Source organism: Telmatherina bonti (genome assembly GCF_933228915.1).
Source record: "Telmatherina bonti genome assembly, chromosome: 1".
In the NCBI taxonomy this organism is placed as follows: domain Eukaryota; kingdom Metazoa; phylum Chordata; class Actinopteri; order Atheriniformes; family Telmatherinidae; genus Telmatherina; species Telmatherina bonti.
In genome coordinates this window covers 25504828-25529698 of record NC_136619.1, presented here as the reverse complement: position 1 = coordinate 25529698, position 24871 = coordinate 25504828, and the positions used below count along the sequence as shown (strand labels likewise).

The 24871-nt window shown below is 38.1% G+C and overlaps 1 protein-coding gene across 3 annotated transcripts; it reads right to left on the bottom strand.

The window, feature by feature from the left end:
* Positions 1-1186: 1186 nt before the first annotated feature.
* Positions 1187-24572, bottom strand: usp47 (ubiquitin specific peptidase 47). 3 transcript variants are annotated; one of them, XM_079239475.1, is made up of 29 exons: positions 24360-24572; positions 18843-18899; positions 17786-17980; positions 15911-16027; positions 15635-15788; positions 15446-15542; positions 15218-15363; positions 14994-15073; positions 12440-12589; positions 12162-12257; positions 11914-12066; positions 10393-10551; positions 9666-9797; positions 9416-9492; positions 9239-9294; positions 8784-8896; positions 8553-8654; positions 8081-8288; positions 7483-7598; positions 7216-7335; positions 6293-7091; positions 5908-6083; positions 5722-5802; positions 5446-5561; positions 5248-5366; positions 4988-5118; positions 4483-4530; positions 4271-4401; positions 1187-2805 (listed from the first exon to the last, which is right to left on the bottom strand). In XM_079239475.1, exons 1-29 carry the CDS (start codon positions 24402-24404, stop codon positions 2631-2633), a joined length of 4149 nt encoding a protein of 1382 aa, XP_079095601.1. In that variant the 5' UTR covers positions 24405-24572; the 3' UTR covers positions 1187-2630. The 3 variants fall into 3 exon arrangements, with proteins under 3 accessions (XP_079095601.1, XP_079095603.1, XP_079095602.1); XM_079239477.1 differs by having other exon boundaries at positions 24325-24382; XM_079239476.1 differs by lacking the exon at positions 18843-18899.
* Positions 24573-24871: the final 299 nt, after the last annotated feature.

Below are 24871 nucleotides of genomic sequence, written 5' to 3'. Positions count from 1 at the left end.
AGCAGACCAGGATTTAGCAGGTTCCCTGCTTTTACTCACCTTCTCCAAATTCAAGGCTCATGCTAAACCAGAGAACAGATGAGATCTGTTTGACCTGAGTCAGGTGTGTTGAAGGGAAACTAAAACTTTCATGGAAGAGTCTCTCAGCGACCACAGCTGAGAATATAAAAACCACCATTTTTTTCACTTTTGAATTGCTGATGCTATTTCTTTTGTTTTTTGTTTTTTTTAAAACCACCGGCAACATTACGTTTCTCATCTCAATGGAGTCACCTTTTTAAACTTATGCACCGATCATTTTCTCCACAATAAATACAAGTCAGTGCTAGTTATTGTTTTCAATATAACACATTGTTTTGTTTAGTATAAACTGCTAGTATGAATTCTTCTCTTATGCATTTTGTGTAAGCCTTCTGTGATGTACCACTATATTTTAGTGGTCCATTGTCTTTTCAGCAGCACACAGAAAATATTCAGTGGACTGCAAATGATTAACCTGACGTGGAAAATGTTACTTGTGAAATGATTTGCTTTCGTATTCTGAGCCGAACAGAAAGAAACTCTTAACAAAGAAACTTGTTCTTATTCTTTCACCTTCAATCAGCACACCACCCCTTTGAAACGTGGGTCAACTAAAATGACCCACTTCTTTGTACTTTTAAGAGTCTTCAGGCAGTGGAGCAACCTGCAGACTTACACTTTTAAGTTGCTTTCACTCAATATTTGATTACATAATTCATAAACAAATGTGTGTTCCACAATTTTTCCACAAGAATTTTTCAGGTTTATGTTGTTTATCTTGATCACTGTTTTATCTTGATTAACACTCACACATTTACTCCCTCAAAGCGCATTTTGACCTCAATCCTGTTAAATCATCCCGACTGCTGCAGTTTGGTGATCCCAAACTATTGTTAAAAAGAAACAAGAAGAACTCTTCCATCAGCTCCAATAATGGTGAATTTGTTTGCAGACATTTGTATGTCTTGGAAGTACAGCAAAGGGCATGGAAACAGCCATGTTAGAAGCCACACTGATGTGTGGAAATGCTGCAGTGTACTCGTCACTCTGTATCACATCCGCAGCTTTCACAAGGGAAACAAATGTTTTCTTAGAACAAAACCATTATTTTGTGTGAGAAACTACGTTAACATACAATGGCAAAAACCAAATGTATGGAAAAAAAAAAGCACTTTTAATTTTCTAAAATCATCTTTTAACTATTTTCACACAGGATCTGAAATCTCAAATAAACAACAACAAAAAGATTTTCTTCTGATATTGGCATTTCTACAGTGAATAGCTGGTGGCAGCATCAGAAGTCCAGGGTGGCTGGGATGCTGAGCTTCAGTCTGACAGCGCTTGCTCCAGCAGACTGCGGAGTCCAGCAGGCTCTCTGCACCCTCTGGTGTCAACTTATCAAGCAGTAGCAGCAGCAGCAGGAAGAAGCGCCAAAAAAAAAAAAAAAAAAAAACAACCTCATGCTCTCTGTCAAAAACCCAGAGAGAGCTACCTCCTCCCAGTACAACACCACACAACATGTGGATGATGCTTGACATGTACAGCCAGTTACTATGGTGCAAAAACCAAAGAACAAAAATACACACTTTCTAACTGAAAGGTTAATACAGACAGCAGGTGTGTGTCTGGCGCCTCACAAGACCTAACTGAGTGATTAAACCTGAAGCAAAATGACCATTTACAACAAACAACAAAACAAGGAGATTCTCAACATAGTGTACTTGGTTTTGTTTTGTTGTACTTTATATTAAAAAGGACCAACAGCTTTATATATCACTATGTCAAATGGAAGTGATGTGACAGGAGCAGAGCTCCTACAAAACAAAGAGCAACATTAAGGACAACCTGAAACAACACATTACTTGGGGTATCATAGGAGCACAGAGGAGGTGATGAACTTTATGAGTTTAGAAAGTCTTAATTGTTGCTTTTAGATGAATAAATCTTGTAAATTAAATGTTCTGAGAAGAGCAAGGTGGAGGTGAGACTGAGAAAGGCTGCATAAAAAGTTATTGGTTGTTTGTTCTGTTGGTTTTAAAATATTTTTTTTAGGAAGGTGACAAACACAGGATGAGTGATCTCTCTAACAGACCAGAGCTCAAAATGTGCGAGAACATCAGATTTACAGACACAAATGAATCAGTTATCAACATTTAGTCAAGAACAGGAGGATGAGCACAGGGACGAGGAGTGTGAAAGAGCCTGATTTCAAAGATAAATGGAGACTTACATGAACAGGATGGATGCTTTCCAGACAAGTTTTACTGTCCTAACATCTCTTCATCCATATCTGAAGCTTTTTTCTTTCAACTGATTTGTCAATACAGTCTTTGATTCTTTTTTTTTTTTTTCTGTGTATGAGTCGCTTTTGTACTTCCCTTTAACTTTACAGTACAATACTAGTGCACAACAGGGTTTCTGAGCCAGCCCTGGGGCTCCAAGTTGAGGGTGAGAGCACATCCGCCTCACAATGCTGCTTGAGTTCAAGTCAATCTGGGGCCTGACATTCAGAGTCCCGGTGCCTGGCTGCTCTCCTGCAGCAGCCACATGAGCTTTTAAGAAAGAAAAAAAAAAGACAAAAAAAAAAAAAAAAGTGGTTTGTCAGTGCTTCAGTCCTGCCCCGGGTCTTTCACAGGGCCACCGTCCAGGTAGATCTTTAGAGCCTTTTCTTTGCGAGGAGAGTAGCTGACACGATGTCCAGTCTTTAACAGACGGCTGCTTTCCTTCTTCATCAGCTCATTACGCTCATCCTCTGACATTTCCAGAGGTTCCTCTGTGCTATCCCTGCACAGAGATTACAGTCATGTTTATGTAAAGCCACAAACATTCAGCTTATTAAGAGATGATTATTACTGTTTAGAATATTTAAAGATAGCAAAACCTAAACATAAACTGTATTAAAACTCTTCAAACAGTCATTTCAGGCTTCGTAAGCACCGTCTTCCCCACACGATGTCAAACCGCAGTAGCTCTGTAGGTCTTTTAGGTCACTATAGCGACTACAATCACAGTCTAACCTAATCACTTCATGGGCCACTGTTTTCTGCTTTACAAACTTTTTTAGTCACATCCACAAACTACCAGTAGAAGTGCCTAACATGGCAACAGCGTTGGTAAATAACATAAATGAACACAACACTTGTTGACTTTTGGAAGACGTGTTAGAGTGTAAATATTTGACTACAATCATGGTCAAGGGAATTTAGTTATTAATTCAGAAATAGTTCTTGGAATCTTGGAGTCTTTCACAAGAAAAATCCACTGAATTTCAGATCAAATAGTTTTCTGGTACATTGTGTGTATATCGTTTCACTGAACACGTGTGTACTTTCTGTCCAAATTAAATTTTACTTTTAAAGGAAACTAAGAACTGTTCAATTTGGTCCAACAAGGACTGCAGTACTGGAGGGTTTTAATGTAGCCCTGCTTCAACACATTAGACGCAAATTAAATGAATCCAACAGCCTATGAAATTCTGCACAATGACTGATTAATTTGAGTCAGGTGGGTTGGAGCAGGGATACATTGAAAACTTGCAGGACCAAACTGAGTAGACCTGTTCTAGCTTTTGTCCCTTCAACTGAATAATAATATGGAAATAAATGCTGTTGTGAGGAAACTATAGCTTGGAGATCTGTTCACACCAGGAACCAGAATGAATGCAAAGGCTGTCACCACTGGAACTGCCCAGATCACCACAGCCATAGGGACGCAATGCAGGACTCACAGCAACCCAGACAAAGACAGTCTGCATGGTATCTACCCTGAAGCCGAAGCAGGAAAAGCCCCTTATGGAAGATCCCCATGAAAACACAGCAATTAAAGATGCTGGACAATAAGACCTAATAAAAGCAACATGTTTAAAGTACAAATAAAGGAGTTCACCAAAAGAACATAAGGAAAAACAAAACACTACGCACAGAGAGCCACACAAATAGGTAATAAAAAAAAAATTAAAAAAGAAATTAAAAAATATAGAAGAGTATATTATTTAACTCTTAAAAATGAAATCTTTCAATGAATGATAATATAAATAATAAAAATAAACAAAATTAAATAAAAGTTCCAAAGCTAAGCTAAAAAGCTACTTCCTGAACCTCCTTTTTAACAACAGTTTCTGAAGCCCTGAGGTGGAACAGCCTGCAACTTCTGTGGGTATGTAATGGTATTAAATACTCAACATCACTTGACTACTTTGCTGTTTCTGCAAAATGCTTGGGCAAAGAATTGTCAGCATTGGGAAATTTACCTGTAGAAGACCACCGCTCCATCATCACAGATGTAAAGAGGCCATACATTGAGGGTTGACACCTTAGGGTTCCAGTCTAGATCCTGATGGATCTCCAACACGGATATATCACATGGAAATGTTCCCCTACCCTGCACAGGTGACAAGTAGCTGATCAACAAAGTTGCACAATACAGATAAATTAGGTCCATTCTGAGCGGAGGTGCATATACCTTTGCAAAATCCAGATTCTCCAGAGGAATACCACTGATTTCACTGAGCTGCAAACAGAAAAATAATTATTGCTGATGTGATGTTTGTGGTTGCCAAAAAGTCACATACTACAGTAGTGCATGGAAAATAACCTCACTTCTAAGCAACTTATTGCTTCATTAATAATTTTCTTTGTAAGTTTAGTGCCTGGTTTCAAGTCTTTATATATAATTAATAGTGCTTTAATTAGTAAATTATCCATTCTGAGAAATAAAGATGTTAAAGAGGATGACTTGTGACCAACTCCCCAACAAGTGTCCACACATTCTTATTCAGCAACACTGGATTAAACTCTCGAAAAAGTCAAGAGAATTTATTCAAAAATAAATAAATAAAAGTGACAGATAGTCATGATACTCGTCAAAAGACTTGAAAATAGTCATTTATGGGCAAATAGATAACATGATGGAAAAAATACTCATATTTCATAAATTTTTTGCAAATCTAACCAGGTGACAGAAATACCTTCTCCTTGAGTTCTTCTACACTGCTGCTCTCCAGAATCACTTCCTCAAAGGGTCCCAGTTTCATTGTAGCTGGACTCCACCTCCGAGTCAGAACAGCCAGCTGAGACATGGATTTCATTTTCTCGGGTTCTGAGAAATAGGACACAATGAATAAACAAAAGCAGTGAATGCATTCTCCTGCAAGTTTAGAGGCTAATTGTAAATTCATTCATTTTAATTTGTATGGACAAAAAAAAAAAACTGCAGAGCAAGTGTTACCATTAAGGACTTCAAGGAAAACTTCCCAGTTGGAGGAAATGCTGATGTCCTCCTCATAGACATGGTAATCCAGAAACACAGTGCCTGGATTCTTCCATGTCTTTTTCCTGAGACGAACCCTAAACACACACATATGAACCATTTTGTAAATGTTCTTTCCGTACAAATGTGGTCTCAGTTTGGTGTCCGTCTCATTACCTGTCGATGCTGAGGTCGAGCTTGCACTGCTCTTTCAACTGAGGAAGCAGCTCTTCTTTGGACTGTCTGACAGTCATACCCTTGGCAAACACCGTGTCCACAAGGAACTTGCAGGGCTGTGGAAGCAAAACATAGAAAGAATTTTATTTAATATAATGTTTTTACAAAAAAGAAATTGAAAACTGGATTTCTAAAAGTAACGACATTGCATCAAGTCACGCACTTGTGTGCTAATCCTGTGCAATCACAAAAGCACAAAATATGTTCCCATCTTACCTCTGGTTCGTTCACAAGTAGTTGATACACCTTAACTCTGTATTCACCCTTTTTCAGTGCTCTTCCTAGTCGAATAGTTATCTAAACAAACAAAAAAAAAAGTTCCAAGTCAAGTCACATTGCAAGGATTGCATTCATAATGCACTGCTAGCTTAAATTGATACATCCTGAACAGTTTGTCCCAACCTTGTTATCGTCGGAGAACGATGAGAGTGTTTCGTTGAGCCGTACGCTCTCAAACTCCTGGTTGTTGGCGTACACACGGAAAACCTTGAACTGGGTTGAGGTTACTCCTACATACGGTTCCAGGTTCTGTTTGAATGCTGCCAATGTTATTCTCTTGTCCACATGAACCACTAAACCTGAAGGAGATCACAACAATGTAAAAATTATACTCTGGAAGAAAGAAAAGCAGCTAAAGTTTCTGATTTCTGACTACAGCAAAAAAAAAAATGCTGTAAGAAAATAATTGCACTTGATAAGTTCATTTAAAATGCAGTTAAAACATTCTAGACACGAATAACAAATCCATTAAAATGTATTATGAATAAATAAATAAATAGCGTTATACATTTTTGTGTGTCCCATGAAGCATCATCCTGAGAATAAGGCTCTGCTCTGAAGTACAGGTACTGAGCTTCAGCCTTGCTCTTTCCATTGTCGTCATACTCGCTGTCTGTCCCAGAGTCCTCCTCAGCAGTGTCCCAGGTCTCTTTTTTGCCTTCATGGGCTTTGGATCGCCGGCTACTTGTGATGCTGTGTGAATCCAAGCCGTTGGCCAGCTGGATGGGGCCGCTGTCTGCGTTACACAGTGTGTCACTACTATGGCTGGAGCTCAAGATGTCACTGTCCACTGAGCTGGTGCTGCGGTCATTGTTCACCTCAGAGTCCGACCGCTCCTCACAGACAACTTGGTTCTCAATATCAGAGGACGCACCACCTCCGCCACCGGGTGTGGCTCTGATCCGGTTCTCCAAGTCTCTGTTGTCTGCTGCCACACAGAGGGAAGAATTTGAGTCAGCTTCTTGGGTTGGAGATTCGATATGTTCAAAGTCGCTTGCGTCAGAGCTTTTCTGGCTGTCACTAGTGCTGGAGCCCTGCTGCTGCTGCTGCAAAGACAGGTTCTTTAACTTCTCTGTGCTTTCCTCGAGGATCGCTTCGACAGATTTCCTGTTACCCTTTGACCCTTCAAAGGGTCCATCAGAGTCCTCTCCTACTTTTTGAGTTCTGTTGGCCAGGGTACCAGGAGACTGCTCTGGTAGTAAGACTAAAAGTCGGATCGTATTCCCATGACGATCCAACAGTTTCCACAGGAGTGAGTCAGTGAAAGCAACCTGATGATCCATCGATTCAGAGCTCTCTACAAAGACCTGGTGAAAAAGAGAGTGCAAAAGTTAAGCTTGTTGCTTATTTTCCAAGGTATCACTAGATTTGGACTGTCACAGACACCGTAAAAATGTGAATATGGGGGGGGGGGAAAGTCAGAATAGAAACCTTGTTACTCCTGAAGAATCCCTCGGCTTTGAGTGTTTTGTTTGGAACATACAGAAGCCTGAGGTCATTATAACATCGCTCCAAGACCACTCGCATGGTTTCCGAAGATAGCCCTGTAGCCTAGACAACATACAAGGTTTTCAGATCTGAGCCCAAATTCTTATGGACAATGTAGAGTTATTATCTAGTTTTCTGCATCAACATCCAAATTAAAACATGCAAAAACTGAGTAAATTAAGGTAAAATAGGCAAGGTAAATGAAGGTACCTGTGCAATAAGCTGTTTGAATTCAGTGATCGTCTGGTTCAAGTACGCTCGCACGCTGATTGGGGAGGCAATGGTCTCGCTCTTCAGATCAACGATGTGAACCTTCACCATCACCTCTGTAGACATCAGAAACAAACCCAATAAACCATAAAGAACAAGCAACAGATTGTATTCTGACAATTCAAGCAGTTGTTTTCACTGGTTAATCATAAGAAGCCTTTCCCATTACATTTTCTGTCCATGTACAGATGTCGTGTATGGTGAGACACGGAGTGTACTAGAGATGGGCATTTGATTAAATTCCAATGATCGATAATCTGGAGAATTACTAATCCATTTTGTATTAATCATTCATATTTTTATTATAAAATTTGAGTACTTATAGACTAAATGCAGTGAAAGTAGAAAAACAATGTTTTCTTATTTAAATCTTTATTGTGAGCACTGTTGTGACAGCTAAAGGGATTCATTCAATGTCCATCCCTTGAACGTACAACACAGATTTTAGTCATATTCATAAATGGAAATTAAATGCATACAATTCTTTCTATAACATTCACATCATTCCTAAATGTTTAAAAAGCAGTAGACTACTGACCCCCTGGTTTGTAAGGCTGGAACACTTGCTCTGGCCTTCGTGTCTCGAGCAGCAAGTCAAACATGTACGAGGACTTGACACCTCCAAGGAGGAGGCCCATCGGTGTGTCTTCCTCACCTTCGTATGATCGCTCCAGGTACTCATGGAACTCATCATACTTTACCAAGCGGCAGCAGTCTAGAGGGACGACTCCCTCAAGCTCCATCAGCTGAAGAGCAGAGTGCACAAAACATTAAGGGAAGAATCGACAGAATGGAAACCACATGAAACTTTTACTGAACAACCACTTTATAAACTAGCTTTAATTGTTGTCAAAGCTGAGTGGGGAGAAGTGGACCTGAATACATACTGTGTCAACAACTGATATTCACTAGCATGGCACTAAACTTCAAAGGTTTATTTGTTTATTCATACTCTTCCTGGGGTTTGTATAAAAGCTTGGGGAGGGATGAATAATAATAATCAGATCAACCTTGTAGGCCATTTCTGTTGCTTCTATTAGCGTTTTGTCTTTGTGCACTTCCAGCTTGCTTTCCAACATCATCTTCACAGGATGCATGCAGAAAAGTTTGATCTGGAGAGAAAGACCACATAAAATTGAGCTAAACAAAATTAGCGTTTTTATTTATAAATGAAAAGGGAACATATATGACTGTTGAAGTATTTACAACGCATTCATTGGAACAAAGGAAAAGGTGCATACCTTGCATGTGTTGCGCTCAATCTCCCTCTGGCGCTTTTCTTGCTCTTCGGATTCCTTCTCTTTCTGAACCAAACTCTTTATGTGCTGTGGAAAGTCTACCACAGCTAAAAATTCTGTAGACAGAGGAATACAAAAGCGCATATTACATCTACTAGTTTGGGAAAACCACAGGATGAGACAGGACAACTGAAAGAAGAAAAAAAAAATCCCGATATGGTACTGAATGTTTGTCAGTATCTGTTGACATGAGTTGTCTCTGATAACTAAGAAACTACAAGCACACTTTCCATATAAGCACAAGATAGGATAGTCAGTGTCCATATAAATATATTTATAATTATCACTTGGGAAATGTCTCAGAAATTTAGAAACACCCATATTATAAAGATTTATTATAACACTTGTAAACCAACAATGGACATATCATCAAAGTGTTTGTTGATATTTTTTCTTACTTGAATTCCTTGAGGTGTCTTTCAGTCTATAAATCAGCATATAAGCATTTGTAGAGCTGTCGGGGGTTGGAAAAAAGATCTCTTAATAATGAGCACAGGTAAATAAACAGAAAATACAACTCAGAGCATATTTCAGATATAACATTAAAAAAAAAAAAAGACAAAAATACGACAGACCTTGCAAAGGCACTGGAATAATAGCCTCTGCTCCCTGAGGACCCCCCATATGTCTTCCTGATATCATCCTGGGTGATCTGTCACATAGAAATAGACCAAACTTTAACAATTTAACAAACAATGAAATGGCAAGAACATAAGGTTTTATACATCGACACTGGGCATGGAGTCTAGCAGGATGAGTGTGGTGTGTCAGTCTTCCTGACTTTTTGTAAAAGGACAAAACAGGTCACTTAAAGCTGGAACTGACCTTGCTAACGTGTTGATCATTGAAACTGTACCACTGGCCATCGCTGAAGGATTTGATGCAGGCATAGTAGTGGCCACCAGCAGCACTCCCCGAATGAACCATGACAGAGAAGAGCTCAAAGGTCAGCAAGCTCTGGAGAGAATGAATAAAGAACTATTTAGAAAGACAACATTAGACTGTTGTTTTCAACGAAGAGACAAAGTGGTGGAGCTGTCTGAAATACTGGGGGGAAAAAAAGAAGAAGAAACCCGCAGTTCTTACTGTTATTACCATTGCCCTTATGCTAAGCAATGTAAATAAAACTTTTGTGTCTGTATGAAATGTTGATGCAAGACATGTCCCAAGAGGCTTGAAAGGTAAAAGCACACATTTCATCAGCTGTTATTCAGGCTGATTCATGTTTAAAGCAAATGTTGTACTATCCTTTGAGTCATTAAATGAATTTATACTGTGCATGACTGTTCAGAAACAAAAATTAATTATAATATGAAGATTATCAGATTGTCCTGCCCTATATTTAATGCTTCTCTTCCTGAAACACTAAATCACCACATATGACATTTTAGCAGTTTTTTCATTTTAGTATTTTCCATTTCTTTTGATGACAGATGTGGGCAAAAACACCTGAATCCTGATTCAGATGCTTCAGGTCACATGTCCCGGTCCCAAAACGTGTATAGTCAGAAAAAGCTATATATATTTAATGAGTGCATAGAGAGACAGCTACCTTTGGCTTCAACGTCCTCTCTGTGCTGCTGGTACTGTCCAAACAGATACCCTCGTCCACGCAGTCGTCAGTGGAAAAATCGTTACTCATTTGGTCGCTGTGGCAACTGCCTTCATTCTCCGCTCCACTATCAGTGCAGCTCTCTGTCTGAGGTGACTTCTATAGAGGGGCCGTTACACAAACAATAAAAAAGGTTTAAACACAAGACAAGAGACAGTTATCAAACATAATTTATGTCTACCTTAATGAGACAAATCTGAAAGCACAGACACAATGCTCATCGAGATAAGACAGTCACCCTGAGCAACAGTTCAGGGCTTAAAGGGAATTATCAAGGCTGCTTGCCATTTACGCTCAAAGTCCAACATACACAAATCATTGTGATATAGCTGGCGAGGGGACAAAAAAAAAAAAGCAGAAAAAAACCTTCAGAACCTTAAAAGGCCTCAGTCCCAAACATCTTCTCAGCCTGATTAAGGAACAAGTTGCATTGATTCAATCAGGCAAAAGCAGGTACTGATGCAATATCCAGCTATTAGATCTCTTAACTAGCACTACCTTGCTTGTGCAGACCTTTCACTAAGAATCTGTTGTACCAATTTTCCAACTTCAGAACTTCTTCTCTGGCCTAGTTTCATTGATAATATGGATTTAGTTATGGCAGTATCAACTAGGATACTGTAAAAGATCTCTGACAACTGGAGAGATGTTTTTTGTTCTCTGCACTCAGTGAGGCTTTGGTCAAAATAAACCAGGTGTATATTTATAGCTGAGCAGAAAGCCGCCTCTGGAACGCATTAAAATCCCTCTTTTCAATGGAATCATAATTACTGTGTTGGGAGGCAGTGATCAGTTCCAGCAGCCATGTCAAGACCAGGAGGGTGAAGTCAGACCTGGTGGAATACCGCCATAAAAGCGCCACAAAGCTCAACAATGATTGAAGGAAAATGTTTTGTGGACTGATGAAACTGACCCTCCAATTACATGGAATGAAAACATTGCACTATAAGAAGTGTAAGGGCATTGCATAAGAAAAACAGAATGTATTTCTAAAATATAACAGAGGATGTGAACATTTTGTGCCTCTGGAAAAGCTTGTTTGAAGTAGTGTGATTGAGGGTTTGAAATCCAATGGCTCTCCTTTACCCTTTTTTTCTCCAAGAACTCCAAATGTTTAATGTATTTAATTAGGAAAAAAGAAAGACGCATGAATAGCATAATCACGTTGAGTTAGTATTTCTTAAGTAGTTGTGACTAACAAAGGTGGATGAGATTACATCTTATCAAAATGAAATGTAGAAAGAGCAGGTAATTCCAAAAAGATTCACACAATTCTGTGCACACATATCAATAGAAGTTGCAGGTTGCTAAAAAAGAATCCTTTTCAAAAAATTAGTGAGGCAGCATGTTGCCATCATATTTTTACAGATAATATGAGATAAAAATCACATTAGGGTTGACCAATAAAATGTTCACAAGCGAAGGCCTTCTAATCTAAATCAGAGTGATGTCTGCTCTCACCTCATCTTCCACATCGATGAATGGGCTCATGTCAAGCTCCTCTGGGAAAGTCATGCGGTCATTAAGCTTGATGCGATGCATAGTGGTGTAATCAAAATCAAACCTTTTGAGCTGTAATGTCAGCAGGTAGGGAAAGTGCAGAAACCTCAGCCCCTGGGTATAAAAAAAGTGTTTGGAAAAGAAAGAAATTAGCTCAATAATAGAATGCTTTGTTCATTTAACTCAAGTCACATTTCCTGTATGCTCACCTTCCGGGCATCACATTTCTTCTTGCAGCGTTCACAAAAGTATTGGTTGGGTCCATCCAGAGTTTCGGGCTGAATGAATGCCTGCAAAGCCTCCTCCTGTAGCAATTAAATGATATTTGCAGCTTCATTTATATAAAATATTAAATGGCCAGGAACAGTATCAAAATGAGCTTTTAAGTAGTTGCAAATTGGCAAGACTGAATTGGGTAAGTGTTAATGGAGAACTTGATGCCAATATGTTAAATGTTTAAAGGAATTCAGTGTCAAGAAAAACACACCACACTCCCGTAGGCTTGGCTGGCTCCAAAAGGTCTGATCACAAGAGGGATGTCCAGGTAAGTATCGATTCTCCAGCTCTCATAGCCGCACTCCAAACAACGCACATAATCCTTCAGCTTCCCTTGGTACAGCTGGTTGATCAGATCAGCCTGGAGACATGAAGGCATCATAGTTAAGTCTTCTTTGTCACATTTTCCTTCAAACTAATTTTCATCAACTGCAAAAGTCTCATGCAAAAGAAACCACAAATCATGGTCACATTAATAAGTGAAATCATAATTAAATTGACTAAATTAACTAAATATAAACAATTTAAAACTTTCTTTTGGACAGAAACATCTATAAAAGGATTATCCTCATTTCCTGACCACTGTTCTGTTGGCTGATATGTGGGTGAGCGGCACACGAATTAACTTTTAGGAAGTTGTTTGAGTCTGAATTTATAAAATATTTCTAACTTCATCTTGCTTCTTATGAGTTTTGCCCACCAAAAATGCAACCCCTTAGAAACAGTAAATCCACTGCTGTCCATCATACTGCTCATATGATCTGGCTCCACTGAAACATATTGTGGCCAGTGTACAAGCATGCAACACAGTGACATGACAGAAATATTCACAGATACTACAAATTATACCCCTTTTAAACAATGGTTATGTCTTTTTGGTGAAAAAAATTATGTTAAGCTTCTACTGTTCCTCTTATGCAATTCATACAGATCAAATAGAGACGTTTCAGTGTGTGCTTACACACGCCATGCCAACACTGAGAAATCAGCTAAAGGAAAACAGCAGTCTGTTTTTAGGCAGTTCTTTTTTTTTTTTTTTTTTTTTTAAATTAAAACAAAAAGTCTGTAAAAACGATTATTAAGCTGCCAGATTTGATTTGATTTTTTCCTGAGTCAAGTAAGATCACATGGAAGTTGGTATACGTCAGAGGTTCAAGCAAAGTCATGCATTTGCAGACTGTTCTACATTTTGTTTTCTTTTTTAATCCACCCGATACTGTGTGCTTAATCAATCAGCTACATTTGTTGAATTATGAATGCTCAGATAAAATCTGATTTTGATAAAAGAAGTGGACTGAGTTCACCTACAACTACAAATCTCAGCCTGCTTCAAGCAATACAGGAAGGAAGCAGGAAGCAAGAAGCAGACTACAAAGCAAAGTGCATGGTGGGTTCAGCGCACAGGATTGTGGGTAAACACAACCAAAACATATGTGCCTGTGGAACGATAGGTGGCTCTATTCAGAGGAAATGTCTCAGTCAGATGTGGAAGAACACGATGAAAGTCCTAATAGAAATATGCTCAACCAAACACTAGGATCTGATGCAGTTTCGTGTTTTGCTGTTATGTGACAGAAGTTTTTGTGCATTAACCAACAAATTAATCAGTTTTCTTCTTCATTGCACGTTTAATCCTCTAACTCAAACAGGTCCCCAACTGTACCAATCCAGCTACTAAAAAACTTTTGTCCCCCATGCAATAAAACTGTACAACTCTAAGGAGCACGTAGAAAAAGGGGGAGGAAAACAGAAAAACTGGGCATCAAGCTTTGCTGGTGGTGTTCAAAGTGGACACCACCACCACCAGTTAGATCCTCATTTCACTTGTCCTCATGTTTAAAACAAAGATGACTGGAAATCTAAAGTTACTGGATCTAACTTCTACAAGCATAAGCTGCACTCCTAGAAGGTGAAACCACACAACTGCCACACAGTGAGGAAGTTGTTGGACAAAGTGTGTAAAAATCCTTGAACTTGACATACCTTATTAAAAACAAATACATTTAGCTAAACACACAGAGGCGTGACTGGTTTAGTATAATAATTGGACAATCAGAACAAAGTTGCATTTTTGTTTCAGAGGTATTACACTTGAGGAAAGCAGTCTGGCATGTCAATGCAACACAGAAAGCAGAGCCTTTCCCGTTTCATTTCTGGGGAGGGAGCATGCCGTGCAACAGAGAAGCTACGATTTGGGTTTTAGTAAAGGCTCTACATCAGTGTGACATTGAAGTATAACTGTAAATATCTAATGCTAATTAGTGTCCTGTGCAGCTCACCAAAAGAACGGTTTCTTCATACTCTGAACAACAATGAACCAAAAGGCCTAAAATGTTCATGGATATTATAACTATAGAATACACACAACAACAATTTACATGCAGCCTTTTTTATTTTTTATTTTAGATTGAAATTAAAATGTAAATAACTGGTTTAATGATTATGCTCTCTTTTCCTTAGTTGGAAACTAGAGAAAACAACGGGAGCATTGTGCTACAGGGGATTTAATAGGCTCCCGTGCATTATTTTTGTCTTAACGAAACTCACATGTACAAACCACAAGACTGTATGCACACACACTCAACTAAAAGTTGGTGGTGTATAAGTCAGTTTAGTGATAAGAAAAACCCTTACCCTGGGGCTTAGTGTCCCATTAAACTTTTTGCACAAGACATCTTTTGTTTCTGTTCTGGAGGGAGACCTCAGTCTGGGTTTTTTGGATTTCTAGTGCTGGAAGTCTAAGAAAACTTCTTGTTTGCTCTTACCTGCTCTGTCTGCTTCCACTTCTGCTCTAGGGCATCAAACATGACCCTGCACAGCTCCTGGACGTCATGCTGTTGCCAAGCTAAAGGGGGGAAAAAGAAAAAAAAGAAAACCCAAACCCACAAAAAGAACAATTAAGTCAACAGACGCAGAAGCACATGCTCCTTTTTCAGATTCACGCAGACAAGGCATGTGAGTTTAGTCACAGGAGAGAGCAAAACCTCACCCTCACTGCTATCCCAGCCAAAGCTCCGCGTCACATCGGTGGTCTCAATGGCCCTTTTCTTACTAGTTTGCAGAAGCACAAACAGCCTTTGCAGCTGGTAGGGAATACTGGTGACTGGATCCTCTTCTGACTCTTCAAACTCCCAGCTGAAATTGTACAGTTAGAAAAGGATTTTAATTAGTTTATAATCAACACGCTACACAAAGACATACAATCATAATTCCTTACTTGTAGAGTGCATTTCTGAATTCTGGGGTCATAAACAACGTTTGCAGCAGGCTGTTTAAATAGCAGGTCATTGCTTGGTTAACCAAACCTACGTAACCTGCACGTTGAAAAGGGAGACAAGTTATGCAAGGTCACTTGGGGTTTTATATATACCTACATTCACACATTCAGAGGGTGATGAAATCTCACCTGTCTCAGATTTGCTGAGGATGGATGAGTAGGAATACGATGGACTGCTGTAGTCACCGCTGCCACCTGCACTGCCATCTCTTGGTAGCGGCCCAATAAAGCGCTCCTGGGAACTGTCATCCAGTCCACTGCTATCTGCTGCTGCTGACTCATCCTATGTACAAAACATACCTTGAAATAACTTATATAACATTGACATAACATTTATTTATATTCTCTTGATTTATTCAATCCTTTCAAATCAGGAATTAGTTTTATTCATTCTCCATCACTCACTGATGCAATCCGGGGCTGCTCTCCATCTTTGTCGGTGAGCTGGAGGAAATTCTTCTTACCACCAGGCTCAAAGCCAGAATCAGAGAGGGACATTTCACTGTTATGTTCCAATGGTGCCTTAAAAAAAACAGATAACAGGTTTTGTACCAATGTTTGTCAATGGAAAAATAAGAAAACAGCATCAAGCATAAAAAAAAAAAAAAGACAAATGTGATCAACTCACGAAAATATTTAGATTCCTATTGAATTCATTTTCAGGAAACTTCCTGATTTGCTGTGCATGACACAAGCAGTTTGAAGCCAACATGTGAGGAATGCTACCTAGCTGTCTTTCACCAGGCAAGCTGAGGACAAGGGAGTAACTGCTGCAGTGGAAACAAGCAGCAGCTTAATCCACTGACCTACTCAGTGAGATAACTACATGCACAGCACCTGGGCTTTGGCCTGGGTCAGCAGTAGGATTAGCCTGGCCTAAGAAAAGGTAATAATATGGATACAACAGAAATAACTTGACACTGAATAATAACATTATCTATGCATCAAGCCTTCACTTTGTTAGATATCAATGTAAGAATGGTCTCTGCAGGTTAGACCATTTAAAACTTGAGTATCTTTGCAGCACAGAACAATCATATGGCTGACTGAATGTCTGTATACTGATAAACCAGCCGTCACCGTGACCAGATACTTCCATTATTAGCTTTGCTGAGGTTATGAAATACTGGCCATGTCCTTGCAACATAGCTAGTGCAGGGACCATAGTGTGTGTCATGAGTGAAGATGCGAACATGGCAAGTGCAAACACATGGCAGGAGCAATGATTATTAATCCCATCAGAGTCTACGAATGCAAACGGGTATCTTTGCAACATTATATACAGCAATGCATCTGACTCTAAATAACTGTTGTTTTTTTAATCTGTCACAGTAACAGCCAGTAGTCTTTGGAACTAAATGTATTTTTTCAGCTCTGTTAGTGAGCAGGGTGGATGATGTGAGTCATAGCCAAGCATTGGGAAGGATACCAATGTTAGGTTAGATAAGTCACAAAGTTTAAAATTGACAACCTAAATTGATGTTAATCATTTAATATAAGAAATCTAATAAAGTTTTGCCATTCAAGACTTCAGGGTCAGAGTCATGGTTAGATAAAGTGCAGAGCTCATAAATAGATCCAATGTAGTTGTAGCTAACAATGTTTTGCATGTTTTGGGTGTGGGTTAAGTTTTTTTGTCACAAAAGATGTCTACAGCAGACAGTTATTTTGTTGAACTGACATTAGTACACACAAATAGCCATCAAAAACATTTTAACTCTGATTAGAATTAGACTAAAATAATTTCATGGTGACATATTATAGCGTACATATTCAATAATGGAGTGATCGAGCAATTCAGCCTAAATGCTACGTTAGTATAACTTCCCTAATCGGATAAATGAAGTATATTTCATTTATGCAGTCTGCTGTTGTTGCAGTCTGTTGGTAGGGTCCTGTACTGTAGCCCTGGCTGTGGTGTGGACTTCTCACTGCCCTGATCTGGGTGGTTCCTATAATGACACCCTCTGTGATCCTAGATAGCTTTTTGTGTGGTTGGATCCCCAAGATATCGTTTCTTCCCCTCAGCTTTAAACCAGGTGATTTTCCAAAGATGTTTTTTCTTTAGTACTGTTTTTTATGTAGTTGTTTACATTAAAGAGACAGAAGCTACAAGTTAGAGCTTATGTTTTTGCAAAGAAGGCTGGTGGTATGACAGGGGGGTGTGCATGTTCATATGTCCTGTTTAGAAAAAAGCAGCGTCAGGTAAGTGGTATTGATCTCTGAATTTTTATACATATCCAGAATTTTTGTTTTTACGTAAAACATAAATTAACTCACCATGTCGGGAGTATTTCCCCAAGCAAGCTCAAAGGTGCCATTCACATATCCAGCTTTGTGGGCTACATCCTCATGAAGTTTGGAAAGCGTTGTGGAAGCAGGCAGGTTGAGAGTTAGCCTCTCATTGACCGTCTTCGCACTGGTGGTGTCCTGGATTATACACAGCACTCTGGGCTCTTCAGCTGCATTCTGTATCTAAAAACACAAAAAAAAACACAACAAATTGAAATAATTTGCTGCTTTTACTTTTCAAGTTGTTATGACAAACTAATCACAAGTTAATTCATGAAGCCATAATACAAACATCAACATTAGCAAACATGCTAGCACAACACTTCATCTCATCATAATATGGTAATAGATTATAGGCAGCAAATGAGCAGCAAAATCCATTTTTGTACGCTTCACCTTGTGGTGTACAAGCAGATAAATAAAGATTATTAAGAAGTTTATGTTAGCATAATCATGATTGTTTAAAATAATTGTGATTTTAAAAAAAAGTCACGGCCAAATACAACAGCCCTTCTGACATGTCAGCAAGAACCCTTTGAAGAAAGAAAAACAGGCCACGCAATTAATGGCTCTTGCTCGACTTTTGTAGAACAGTGTAATCCGTTGTTTATTTCAAGATGTAGCAATTCATGTGGTCATCTAGACACACCTGTACACTCCCGTTTGTATCATTGGAACATATAACTCTAAATTGATCTGTTACTGACCTATTTATACTACTTTGATATTATATTTTATAAAGTTAACATTTCAGTTATCAAGAGAAACATGAAAATGTTATGACTTATGAGCAAGAAGTACCAGTCCCAAAACTACAGAGTTTTAAATTCTGGCTGAGACTTAAATCATCAACATAATCATACTCTGCATGAATGGCTATTTTACCGCACACAATTTATTTGCACGTCCCTGACTTGATCACTGATAAAGTGATGCTTCCTGAAGATGGCTCCTAATTAAAAATGTCTCTGCTGTAGATTCAGTATGGCTGTCATCAAGGATGCTGCTTCATGCATGTGCATGCTTTATCACACATCACACAAACCTGAAAAATCCTCTTCATTTCATCAAACATAGTCTGTCTGCAACTCCAAAACACACCCTATATATTACACATGGAGATAGTTGAAATGAAGAACAATTAAAAAAACAACAAAAAAAAACATCCAACCATCGTTCAAAAAGAAGAATAAACAATAATATAACAAAAGAGCTGATCTTTAGACCTGTAATTATGAATGTTTGGTTGGGAAATTACCAGCTTGCATGATGAAAGGGTTATAATTATGGGAATGTATTAAAGTCTTAAATTTTCACGACCTATCTGTGGTGTTTGGGATCTTGGCAAAATGTGACTGATAGGTCCTATAAAGAAGCTGCAGCTGACAGCACACAAGTGTATTATGAGATTAAAGGTTATTTTTACCATGGATATAATCACAAGGTGCTGACATTAAGCCACAGGTTGTACAAAAGACAGCCAGTATTTCCAGATCTAAGTAATGATTAAAGCCGCAAAAATAATTACAAAAAAAGTAAGACTGTGAAATGTCAGTACCTATGAACACATACTAACCAAGAAATGTTAACTCAGCAATACACCACATACACAAAAACAACACAACGGTATGAACTTACTGAGAAAGAACAATTCATGTGTCAGATTAAATGACATTTTAAACAAATATCATCAGATTATTTTTTTTTTCCATGACATTTTCCACCATTTTTTTTGAAGAAGTATTAAAGGCAACCCTGTGAATCTGCCTGCTGAGGCAAACTGCAATTTTATCAATGTGTGTTTAGGTTTCTCATGAAACCTCAAGATGCAGCAGTTTAGAAACACAGCTGGTAATGACAATGTTCAGTTTATACTTTTCAGTGTCATATTTTTGCCTATTATGATCTCTAAATAAACATTAGCCACACTTGAAAACGCATACAAGTTCCTACTAAACAACAATATTCTGGTTTATTTCTCATTTAAAAGGAGTTTATGCATTTGGTGTCCGAGTTGTGATCAGCTAAATAATGTAAAAAATTTAATCAAATAAGACCAATATATAATATCTCTGAGATGTGTTGAGCCAGAATGACTTAAATAATGCATAAGGAACATTGGAAACTATAGTAAGAGAAATGTTGCTGCATATACCTTTTTCTGACTGCCAAAATATTATCGCATTTTCTTTTGAACAAAAAGTACAGAGTCAAGATACAGCTTAAAACAAAACTGATATATAACTTCTTCTATGACAAAGCATAAAAACATATCAATTAAGATCGCTTGAAATTTTTCCCCCCCAAATGAAAAAAAACAAACTATTTCATCAGTATCTTTCCATCCTGCTGTTCTCTCAAACAATTAAAATTCACTTGAATTGAATATTCCAGGCCTAAATCAAATCAATCAAATCAAAGATACTTTATTCATCCCTGAAGGGAAATTCAAGGTTCAAGCCAGCTCACCCAAGGTTTGACATACAGACAATTAACATTTATGACAAGTTTACAGAGCCGAAACGAAGCTTAGGCCCCGCAGCCAGTCTTACCGGCGCCGCCTTATAAATGAAGAAAAGATGACACAAGGAAGGATGGGTGGGTGTTGGAAAAAAAAAAAAAGAAGTATCTCTACACTTCACCTAAAGGAAGTGTAAAGGAGGAAGAAACCACATGGATGATAAAATGTGGGCAGTCAGGATGTAAGAAACACTTAGCACCATGTGGTTTCATTTTTCAAGATTTTTTATTGTTGACTGGCCCCGTTTCTTGTCAATCTACAGCTAATTTTTTCGCATTTCAGCTTTTAGTGTTAAATTTATTTTTACCCCCAATTTATCTAAGTTACACTGTAAAATGTGAACACCTTCATAAATAATCATTCAGGCCAAATACAGATCTAGGTAAAACAATGAAGCGTAAATATTCCCCAATCTAGGATTTAGATAAAATATGTGTAGAAATAAGATGGTGAGTTACTTGCTTGCCTAATGGCTTTAGTTAGTAACTTTCGTAGCGATACTGACTTAACATTCTAAGTGATGCAGAGTAGAGAACAAACTCAGTGGAATAAAGTAAACGCTGAGTTGCTGAAACCATGATGTCAATGGGACAGGAGCCGAATTTCCCGGGCCTCCATCACCGGATGCTGATCCTAGCCCCTGTAGCCAATACAACTGTAAGCTTTACTGTTAAATTTAACTTCCACCCTTTCCTCCTCTGCTATAGTGTTTCTCATCAGCTGCAGGTCACTTGCACGTTCACTTACACATTCAGTCATACCTAGAGCTATGCTACAGAGTTGGACTGACTAAGGGATGGATAGGTGTCTGATTAGCACTGATGTTACTGGGTGTCAGATTACACTTTGTTGCAACAGTAGCACCAGAAACACACACCCCTGCCTCCCCTTATCAGGTCCACTCTGTACGTGGGTATGAAATGAACAACAGAGCTGCAAACGGGCAGCTTAACTAATGCAATAATAACAATAATATGTATGTCAAAATTAAAACAAACAAAAGAAACAGTTGCAACTTTACAGCTTTTTTAGAATAAAGTAAAGGATAACAAATCTTTTTAGAAACTCAAATAATCTCCCAAAGAAGTTTCTTATCACTCTGGTTTGCAGAGCATTTTTGTTTAACTAGCTTTCATATTGCTAGCTAACTAGCTATTCTTGGTTAGCACTAGAGCAGGTGATCTACTTTTGTGTTGAGTTGCAGTAAATATGATACATCATGATTTAGGGTACAGTAACTTTAATATTCTAGGTGATGCAAAGAGCAGAAAACCAACTCACTAGAATAAGGCCGATCCAAGGCTAACAGTGATAAAACTGCACTGACAGACTTGTTAACTTGAAGATGTTTTTTTTAAGAAACCAGATATTTTTCAAAGAAATTAGCTAACGTGCATTTTCATGCCACAATAAAAGAAGAACCAGGTCACTTGAAGGTGTTGTCAGCTTTTCTGAAACGTTTCAATCTGAAACTCTTCCAGTTTCTGTTTGCCTTTGGTAGACCATATAAATATAGGGAAATGATAGTTGTTAATTTAAAATAAAACATGTTACTTCTGATGTACTTTTCCGTTTACCAAGTGGATTGAAAATGTGTTTTAACATGTTTTTATTGGAATGAACAGTAATCTATTGTTATTATTATTATTATTATTATAATTTTTGTTATTACTATAATTATATATTTTTTATTATTATTGCGAATCTTTGGACCAATGTGTTAATAAAGTTAGTTAAATTAAAAAAATGAACAGATAACAACAAGGTTGTGTTGAAAAAGTAATATGAAAACAAAATAAATAGAAAAACATTTTCCTATATGGTACATAAAATAAAAAAAAAAAAACCAAAAAAACCCCAACAAATTCAAAGCACTCAACAGAAGTTTACACTCAGTTCTTAAAACTTTGTTGAGGGTTTACCCTTTATATGCAAGTCAAAGTTTAAATGTTAGTTCTGGGGATAAATCCCTTTTACTGTGGTATCTGCCACAACTCTACAATAAATAATACCATTGTCTTAAATTATTATCTCTAATCATTAAAGCTCATGCTCTAGAGCAGTAGGTCTCAAACTTTTTTCAGAACTGTGCCCTGTGAACTTTTTTTCTGCAGAGTACCTTCTGACCAAAACAAAATATTTTTAGAAAAAAGATCAACATCCAATGTGACAAGAGAAACCATAAAATATTCACATATGTGCTTTATTTAGTACTTTTCTGTTGATGTTATTATTGATAACTATTTAACAACTCAACATTTCTGATATTTAATCTACATTCTTCAGTGCTGCACAGTACTTCTCATTTAGGAACTACTGCTCTATGTAGCCAGGAGGGCCTGTATTTATCTGTGGGATTGTTTTTCTTTATTTGGCTCTCTGGTGGAAGAAATATGACAAACCTAGTTAAGAAAGAGAGTTAAAAGGAAGGATCAGTCAGGTGAAGAAGGAAAAAGGTAAATCAACAGGAGCAGTTGAAAAGAGATGAACATAATTTTATATATAACTACAAATGTAACCTTCCAATACCAAAAACTAACAAAACATTAGATGTTAGATCGAACGTTTATTATGTAGGTACTCAACAGAACACTAATACATGTATTATACTCTTGTCTGATATAACCCTTCCTTATATTAAAAAAAAAAACAAACAAACCTTTTCTCATCTTTGAATTTACATCCCGTCTAGGCTTCACCCAAGATGCCTTAAAGGCTGTAGAGCCCCTGCACAGCAACACCCTTTTTCTTCTTCACAAACACAAGTCACACCTCCAATAACTATATGTTTTTAAAAAAATGAGCTAAACAAGAATGGTTTCGTCTCATGACTGGCTCTCAACAGTGAGTAGATTCAAAGAAGTATCAAAAATAGTCTGGTTCCAAATACTGGTGTTATTGTAAAAGTTGTCTACGTTAGTGTACAGCATTATGACCATGTCTGAAACATAATAAGCTTTTGAGCAACCCTTTCTAAAACGATACTAATAATTAGGTTTAACGTGTTAGTCACCCACCAAACGATCTCCTGACCCGTTAACGACGTTGACAATGCAGGTAACGATTATATTTCTCCCTTGTACAATATATGTCACTACACAAGGAGTACTACAGTCTAACATGGCGAAGATACTTTTGGTTATTACAATAACATGATCCGGCCAACAAACCCAGCATAGTAAACACTAGTTTATCTTCTTGACACCAGAGTTGAGAATGAATATGAAATTAAAACGTAGAATACATTCACACTACACTTCTATTTCACTGGATTTAATCCTATGTTACACAAGGCTGGTTCCTCACCTTTACTGCTTCGTCAGTCTGCTCACACAGGATAGGGGTGTGAATTTACCTTGCGATTATTAACATTTACAAGTGAGCGCAACTCATGCCATAAATAGCACCAAAAAAGAAATTAAGTAATAATATTTCAAAGTTAAAGATACTCCTGAGTATTTTTCAAACAGTGTGTTACGTTAATTCATTAAGCTATCTGCATTTGGTTGAACAACTTTCAAAACATCAGGATTAGCTACAGTTGTTGCCTCTGACCAGATTTAAAAAGGCTAACGACATTAGCTAGCCAAATCCTACCTGCTAATGTTATGCAAGTTAGCTAACTAATGTTGACAATTTTTTTTTACTGTCGCCTTTGATTAAAAGGAAAGCATAATGTCAACTGCAGCATTTGAAAGGGTTGTGAGATGTTTACTGTTAAAACCCTAAATCTAAATGTCAGATAACTGAATACTTATCACTCTTCTGATATACAAACAAATTTACTTCGTCTGAAATAAACCAAAACTAGCCGCTAACAGATGCTAGTAGCAGTTAGCCTTATCATGGTAGGCCGTTCAAGTCATGTTAAGCTAACTGTTAGCCGCGGAGAGTTAGCTACTACCCGATACATTAACGCGTTGCAAACTCCCCAAGTGGTGCCAAAGTTGTACCATTATTTATGTGAATGATTTGCACAGGTGACTGCTGACGCATAGATACTGACCCTCCGATCAGGGCTGGTTCATGTAATAACCTCACCTCTTTGGGCACGAACTGGTTCTCCTCGCTAGGCACCATTTCCATTTGTACGACAGTTTAGACAAGCATCTATCCGGACGAGGATGTCAGCGAAAAAACTTTGCGGCGGTAAACACAAACATGGTTTGTGTTCTGTTTGTTGTAAGTTTAGATGCTTCAACACCAAAACTAAACTTGCCAAAAGTTGTAGGCTTATCAAAGTGATCGCAACACTCTCGGTTACACTACCCAAGCACAAAGTGTCCTGCTATAAATGGAGAAAAATGGCCGGTGTTTTACTCCGCGAGACTTCACTCGAGGAGCTTTGGCGTCACATTCCATCCAAAGAAGTGTGCGTGATGTGTGCTGACATGATGACGTAGGTGAGTGTGCTTTTTGAATGATTTTGTAAATAACACAGGCTGTCGAGGACAGCGAGTTAGGAATGGTTCCAGTTTCAGCAACGCACCGTGAACCTTTCAGCTCTCTGACACAGAGGGAAGAGTTTGTCAATACAGAGTGGCCAAACAGGA

Excerpts from the sequence above, each read along its gene's own strand:
- usp47 (XM_079239475.1), bottom strand. The coding sequence starts at position 24,404 with ATGGAAATGGTGCCTAGCGAGGAGAACCAGTTCGTGCCCAAAGAG. Across the intron at positions 5,803-5,907 it reads CGTTCTCCGACGATAACAAG|ATAACTATTCGACTAGGAAG; the intron begins GTTGGGACAAAC and ends TTGTTTGTTTAG. Across the intron at positions 5,367-5,445 it reads CTCGACCTCAGCATCGACAG|GGTTCGTCTCAGGAAAAAGA; the intron begins GTAATGAGACGG and ends GTGTGTGTTTAG.